Source organism: Prinia subflava, chromosome 6 (genome assembly GCF_021018805.1).
Source record: "Prinia subflava isolate CZ2003 ecotype Zambia chromosome 6, Cam_Psub_1.2, whole genome shotgun sequence".
Taxonomy (NCBI): Eukaryota; Metazoa; Chordata; class Aves; order Passeriformes; family Cisticolidae; genus Prinia; species Prinia subflava.
This window is the reverse complement of record NC_086252.1, coordinates 17367241-17374081: the sequence shown is the minus strand read 5'-3', so window position 1 is coordinate 17374081 and position 6841 is coordinate 17367241. Positions and strand designations below refer to the sequence as shown.

At 53.6% G+C, this 6841-nt stretch overlaps 1 protein-coding gene across 1 annotated transcript; it reads right to left on the bottom strand.

Moving 5' to 3' along the window:
* Nucleotides 1-264: 264 nt before the first annotated feature.
* EVX2 (even-skipped homeobox 2) lies at nt 265-6119 on the bottom strand. Its single transcript, XM_063399809.1, has 3 exons — nt 2962-6119; nt 1479-1735; nt 265-928 (listed from the first exon to the last, which is right to left on the bottom strand). Exons 1-3 carry the CDS (start codon nt 3383-3385, stop codon nt 275-277), a joined length of 1335 nt encoding a protein of 444 aa, XP_063255879.1. The 5' UTR covers nt 3386-6119; the 3' UTR covers nt 265-274.
* Nucleotides 6120-6841: the final 722 nt, after the last annotated feature.

The following is a 6841-nucleotide window of genomic DNA, read 5'->3' as shown; positions in this document are numbered from 1 at the left end:
CCAGAAACACATTCCCTTCCGCCGGCTGCCCCTCCCTGTCCCCCCGGCCCGGCTGCCTGCACCCCGCGGAGCCCGGCGGCGCCCGGCAGCGAGCACCGCGGGGCGCGGGGCCGCCGAGCGCCCTCCGCGCCGGTTCCGCGCCCCACCGCGGCGGGGCGGTCAGCAGTAAAAAAATAGACACAACTTTTTGGCAGAGCGCGGGGGCGCCCCCGGCCCGACCCCCCGTCCCCCCGCGACTCCCTCTACAAAACAGCCCCGGCCCGGGCCGGGGTAGTTATCTGGTGAGCGGCGCCTCCTCCCGCTGGTCCGGCGAGGCCACTGCGGCCTTGCTGAGCACGGCGGCCGAGTAGGGCAGGAAGCCGCTCTCGGAGCGCTGCCCCGCCGCCGTGCACGGGAACTCGGCGGCCGTGCCGCCCCTCGAGCCCAGCGCCGAGGCCGCCGCGGCCGCCGCCGCCGCCGTCTGGCTGCTGTGGCAGCTGAGGCAGGAGCAGGGCGCCGAGCCCCCCGGCGGCCCCGAGCCCGCCGCCGCCGCTGCCGCCGCCGCCGCCGCCGCTGCCGCCGAGGCGGCCGCGCTGCTGTTGAGGCCGGCGGTGGCCGGCGTCTGGTAGAGGCCGGGGTGTCGGAAACTGCAGAGCAGCTCCGGGCGGGAGTAGGGGTGCGAGAGGGCGCGGAAAGTGTCCAGCGGGCGGATGGAGGTGGCGAAGGGCGCGGCGGCGGCCCCCGAGGCGGCGGCGGCAGCGGCGGCGGCCGTGACCCCGACGTGCGGGTAGTAGTGGAGCGGGACGTGGGAATGGAAAGGGTAGGGCAGACTGCCCGTAGCCGCCGCGTGGGTCATCATGTAGGTGTAGAAGCTGGGGTCGGCCGGGTGGGGCCAGGACATGGCCAGGCGCTGCCGCTTGTCCTTCATCCGCCGGTTCTGGAACCACACCTGCGGGGATATAAGCACAGCGCGGCCTCAGCTCAGCTCCTCTCCGAGCCCCGCCGCGGCCGTTCCCGCGGACAGCGGCGGGCACCCACCGACACGTATTGCCAACGCGTCTACGCGGCCCCTCTCCCTCCCGGCGCAATCTCCCGTGACCTTGCCCGAGGGGAGCGGTGGGGACGGCCCTCCCTCTGCTCGAGAGGGACCCCTTCGATCCGAATAAATGTTTTCCCTTCGAATGGTCCCCTCCTCCCCACTCAGGACTCTGTCTTCACAGTACTGACTCATTCATTCCCCTACGTCTATTCTCTCCCCTCTTCGCTTTAGGAAATAGGCTAACGCGATAAAAACTGACTACGAAAATAAAAACAACAGTAAGAACAACTTTTTAAAAGGCAAATGAAAAGAAGTGTTGGATTCAAAAAAGCAAACGAGCACGAGTGGTAGCTATGGGCCCTGCGGGTCCTTCAAGCCCAGCCGGCCGCGGCCGGGGGCACCCGAGCACCGCGGGCCTGCGCGGGGCCGCCGCGGCTCTCCGGGCGCGGAACGGGCGTACCTTGATGGTGGTTTCGGGGAGGTTGAGGGCGGCGGCCAGCTCGCAGCGCCGCGGCCGCGACACGTAGTTCTCGCGGTAAAACTCCTTCTCCAGGCGGGCGATCTGCTCCCGGGTGAAGGCGGTGCGGTAGCGGCGCACCTGGTCGGCCCCCGCCGCCGAGCCGCCCAGCGCGCCGCCGCTGTGCAGGCCGCCCATGCCGGCGGCGGGGGCGGCGGCGGCGGCGGGGGCGCTGGGCGTCGGGCTGCTCTCCGCGTAGCCTGCGGGGCGAGGGCACGGTGGTGAGAGCGGGCCGTTCTCTGGTCCCCCAGTCCTCCCGGCCAGGCCGGACCGGGCCCGCTACGCCCGTGCTCAAGGCCAGCTGTCATTCTTACAAATCCCTGCTGCTAACAGAATCGATAAATTTGGATCTGGAGGTTGGTTGTCGGTTATTGTTTGGTTGGTCGGTCGGGTTGGGGTTTTTTTAATCCTTCGTAACTGCTTTATTTTCAGATGGGGCGGGCTTGGAGACTGCAGGGCAGCCGAGCTCAGGGGAGAGCAGGCGAAGGCACGGGCCGTGGCTCGGGGCCCGGGTTCGGCGCTAGCCTGTTCCCCTTCGACTGCCTTTCCTTAGTTTAGGTTGAGACATACAAAATAAAAGCAGCCATAAACACCCCCCCACCCCTTTTTTTTCCTTTTCTTTTCTTTTTTTCCCTTTTTTTCTTTTTTCTTTTTTCTTTTTTTCTTTTTTCTTTTTTTTTTTTTTCCCCTACTAGGGTTACGTCGAGTATCCCTTCCTTTCTCTGGCACATTTGACGAAAAAGGCATGCATTGTGGCCCCTAAGAAATGCACTGTTCATCTGCCTCCACCTCCCCAATAACAGCAACCTCCATCTCCAGCAATACAACAACCACTGTCCATCACCGTGCCCCGCAAAGAACGGGGAAGGAGACGAGGCTGTTTCCAAACGCCTCTTACAAGCCGAGGAAAATGAACAATGCCAAATTAGCCCGAGGTGGACACAGACAGCAAGTTGCATATACACACAGAAGGACACACACAGTCAAATGCGGCCAGTTTCCTCGCATTCCCCCCTCTCTCTCTCTAATTTAATCTAGGTATATACACTCGTATACAGCTCAAGAGAAGCCGAAAGCTCCAAGAGCGCGGGGAAATATCCGGAGAAGGCTTTGCCTAAATATATGTGGGTGGATATTTGTGCCCACATATATTCTGGATATATATCTACATATCAATGGATTTGGGCACGCACACACACACACACACACACACGAAGCCACAGGAGCTGCCCGGACAGTGTATCTCGGCTATTGGGGTAGCGCAGTAATTGCAATAATATTTTACAGCCTAGAGCTCTGTCTTCGCAGAAGAGAGAGCGCCGATGCAGAGGCCAGCAACTTTGGCGGTGGCGGTGGGTTCCCTCTGGTTTTTAAAGCCGGTTGGCAAAGTGCGGGGCTTAGATGAAGATGATAAAGGAAGAGTTACCTTTGTTACTGTTTTCCTTCAGCTGGGAGGAAGTCAGGCTGGCCGGGGAGCGGAGCGCGGAGCAGCCCACCTCCACATCACTGTTCATCTCTGCCTCTTGAGCAACTTCGGAATAAAGGCTGATTTTCTTCCTGCTTTCCGACGGCGGGATTTCGGAGGAGACAGTGCTTTCACTGCTCGGATGCTGGAGGTTGAATAAAGTGTCTATTTCAAATTTGCCTTTGGCGGAGATGTCCCCTATAGCGCTGTGTAGGGAGGCGGCAGTCAGTCTCGGGCTGAGGCGACCACTGTGCGGAGAATTTTCAAGGGCCTCCAACACCGCATTTCCAGCTGAGTCTGACAAATTCGAGAGCCTTTTGCCAGCTGTAGGGCTGTGCAGCCCTCTCTCCATCAGGATCATCTCTTTTCTTATTCTTTCCATCATCTCAGCTTTATAAAAAATGTCAAAGTTGCAGGGCTGGTCCTGTACTAATGATGAGCTGCAGCAGGGGCTAATTCACATTCAGCCCGGCAAGTGTCTCTAAATATTATTATCTGTTTTTGAGGGAGGTGTAAAAATTGTGGGATGCCAAAGCGAGGGAATGACTGGTCAAAATGACCCATACATCCTTTCTAGCCCGAAATGTCATTCATCAAAAAGTGGTGCTCGTCATTAAGGTACGAATGACGCTGTTCGAATAATCATTTATTGTAACAGGTTTATAAGCAAATAAATACAAGCTCCTGTCAGTGGATAATGAAGGCGGCTTCAGAGCAGACAAATATATCCAGGTGGAAAGAAAGAAAGACAAGAAGTGAGGAGTAAAGCTCCTGTCCTTAGCTTGATCAGATCCTGCTTGAATTGCTCTGGGGTTTGGCCTCTGGGGTGGAATTGACAGTCTGATTAATAAAATGAGCTGTGCAACATTTCCCCCTTCATTTAGGTGCATCATTATGCTCTGATTTTTGTTTTGTTGCCTTTTAGGTCCTAATGATGCAGCTTCTTTCTCATTTGTCCTCGGACAGAACTACATGCTAAATATTAGATAATGCTTTTCTTTATTATTATTTCTGAGGCGAATTTTAGATCACAACGCAAGAAAATGCTGGAAGAGGACCAGACCATCCAGAACCTCCTGCCGGTGATCTCTCTTTACTTTTCCCTCCCATTTCCAGACCACATTAGTACTTTTATTTAGGAATTTACACTGACACCCCCACGCACCCCCTCACACGCGCGAACCTTATGCCCAGACTTTATAAGTCTGCTGCCCAGATTCAAATGTACCTACAGCAGTTACCTGGAGACTAAAATATTTGCTACAATCTAGTATATTACAACTCTATTATCTTTGTCTTCGTTGCGTCCTAAATATGATCTCATTTTTACTTTCTATAATCCTGCTTATCGACGAAGCTACCCCGGGATTTTTCTTCCCTCTGGGAAAATACTGACTCCTGTACGGTATGATAGGGGAAGGAAATAACTGAAGAACATTAAATGCATTCGTGATTTAAAACACTCCGTAGGCGTCCATTTCATTCTCCCGGCAGGTTTCACTCCAGCCCTCTGCTTCTTTCCTCCCCACCACCAATAAAACCTAAGCATTTGAAAATTTAAAATTAATCATAGAATTAAATGATGGATGGGGGGTTATTGCCTACAGGCTCGGACCTGTCAGAAACATCACCTTAACACCCTCTCTCCAAAGTTACCTGTGGCTCAGTTAGCTCATCCCTCCGCTCTCTGCCGGGTACCGGGGGCGAAGCGTCGCCGCGCTGCTGGAGACACGGGCTGCCGCGCTCGGCAGGCGTGACAGTCGGAAAGTCTCCCTTCAGTGGTAACTTTGCTAGTAATAATGACGCTGATGGCAACCATTTAAACGAAGATAAATCCTTTGTCGTTAGCATCTCTGGAGTGCGCTTCGATAGCTGCCCAATCTTTTTTGTCCCCGTGATTTTTTTTTCACCCACATCATCCAGTGTTTAGACCCTGGGAATACGAGTTTCATCTCCCGGAGAAACACCCGAATGTTTTCTGTGATTAAAAGCGGGTTTGTTTTGTTTTGTTTTGTTTTTGTTGTTTTGTTGTTTGTTTTTTTTTTTTGTTAATGAGGGGAGCTATTCCGGCTAATCTTGGTCACACGCATCTCCTAAGTTCTTGTGCTCTTGCTCATGATTCATAGTTCGAAAATAGGATACTTGTCAGATTTTACTCAATAACATGTTAAAGTCTAAAGTCTCCCTCAACATTACACCAAATACTTAAAAAACATTCTAGGCGTTGTTTGCAAAATCCAGCCTTCTATTAATAAGAGTTTTATGTCAACCTTTTGAAATGTGAACTTGGGCTGCAGTATGGTGTCCTGCGTTTTATGGCCCCCAAACCAGACAGGAGTAAATGTCAACTTTCCCCTGCCCGCGGGCTCGGCGGAGGAGCGCGCCGATGATCGCGGAGGGGAGCGGGGCCTCGGGCTCCCCGGCCGGGCCGAGAGCTGCGGCTTGGCGGGGCGCTCCCGGAGGGACGGGGCGTCCCCGCGGTGCCCTGCGAACCGGCTGAGCAGGCGCCCTGCCGGCGGCAGCCGGCACCGCCCCGCCCGGCTCCGCAGCCCCTCTCTTCCCCGCCGTGCCCGGCCCCGCAGCCGGCGGGGGCCCGGCCGCCGGTCCCGGCGGGGCGGAGGCGGAGCGGAAGCCTGCGGCCGGGTTTATTGCTGTCGTTTGGCGCCCTCGTCTGTTTTCTTACATGCTGTAACGCGGCGAGCGTCTTTTCCCCTGCTCTCTCGAAAACCGCAGCCGAGATACCACATCTCGGAGGCAATCGTATGTGCACACCACCAGAACCGGCACGGCTTTAGACTCAAAAAAATGTTACTGCACCACTAAAAAGGAGAGAACGGCTTTTATGTTATTTGGAGCGGATGAAAAAGACTATGTGAAAAGCCCCAATGTTAGAAAAATAAGTTACACTCAAGTGCGGCTATGAATGATCTTTACTAGGGTCGTATTTTGCACCTTTTAAATAATACTGATACCTTAGGTTATGTACAGAGTACCTTAAAACACAGCTAGGTTCATATGCAAGTGTTATAAAGTGTTACACAAGACGTTAATAATCTTCCACTAGGTAGAGATGAGGTTGCAAAACTGTTCCCTGCAACACAGTTAATCAGTTCACCCCAACCCGCCAATCCCCTAATAAACTAGCTGTCTGTTGTTTATATTCTCAGAAAACTAGAGGTATTTACTGCACTGATATTTATCTCTTGGGTTGTTGTTTGTTAGCGTCAGATGGTGGTGGTGATGGGGGGGGGGTGTGTGTGTTATATTTTGGGGTTGTTGTTTTGTTTGTCTATTTTTTTAATTGTTGCTTTTCTTTCTTGATGTTCTGTTGGGTTTTTTGTTGGATTGGATTTTTTTTTCCAAAAAGAGCAATACAGTCTAAAAAAACTTTCTGAATATGTTTGTAGTTGTTCAAACCCAACAGCTAAGCCTGAAGAACCACGGACATTGAAATTATATTAGTGGGCGAAGAGGGAGGAAGTTACAGAGACCGCCGAGAAACTGCCGAAATATGTGAGCTTTTGTTAGACTCTGTTTACTCAGTTGTTCTCGTAAGTTTAAATAGCTGTTTAGGCCTTTGGCCAGATTTTTACCTTGAAAGTTGTTGCTGGAGGCATCAAAGAATATTTCAGTACTCATTTATTAAATCTTACCAGGGGGAAAAGGGTCACCTAGGCTGATTGACATGAGGAGCGTATTAAACGAGACAAACACCTCGTGCAGCTTTCCACCAGTGAGAGCCTACTCGGGAAGACGGGCGGGAATATATGTTTGCTATCCCGCAGCGGGGCAGGCTGCCAGCAGGGCCTCAGGGCAGCACGCAGACATCTGCGGTGGCGCA

Excerpts from the sequence above, each read along its gene's own strand:
- EVX2 (XM_063399809.1), bottom strand. The coding sequence starts at position 3,385 with ATGATGGAAAGAATAAGAAAAGAGATGATCCTGATGGAGAGAGGGCTG. Across the intron at positions 1,736-2,961 it reads GAAGGAAAACAGTAACAAAG|GCTACGCGGAGAGCAGCCCG; the intron begins GTAACTCTTCCT and ends CTCGCCCCGCAG. Across the intron at positions 929-1,478 it reads TCCCCGAAACCACCATCAAG|GTGTGGTTCCAGAACCGGCG; the intron begins GTACGCCCGTTC and ends ATATCCCCGCAG.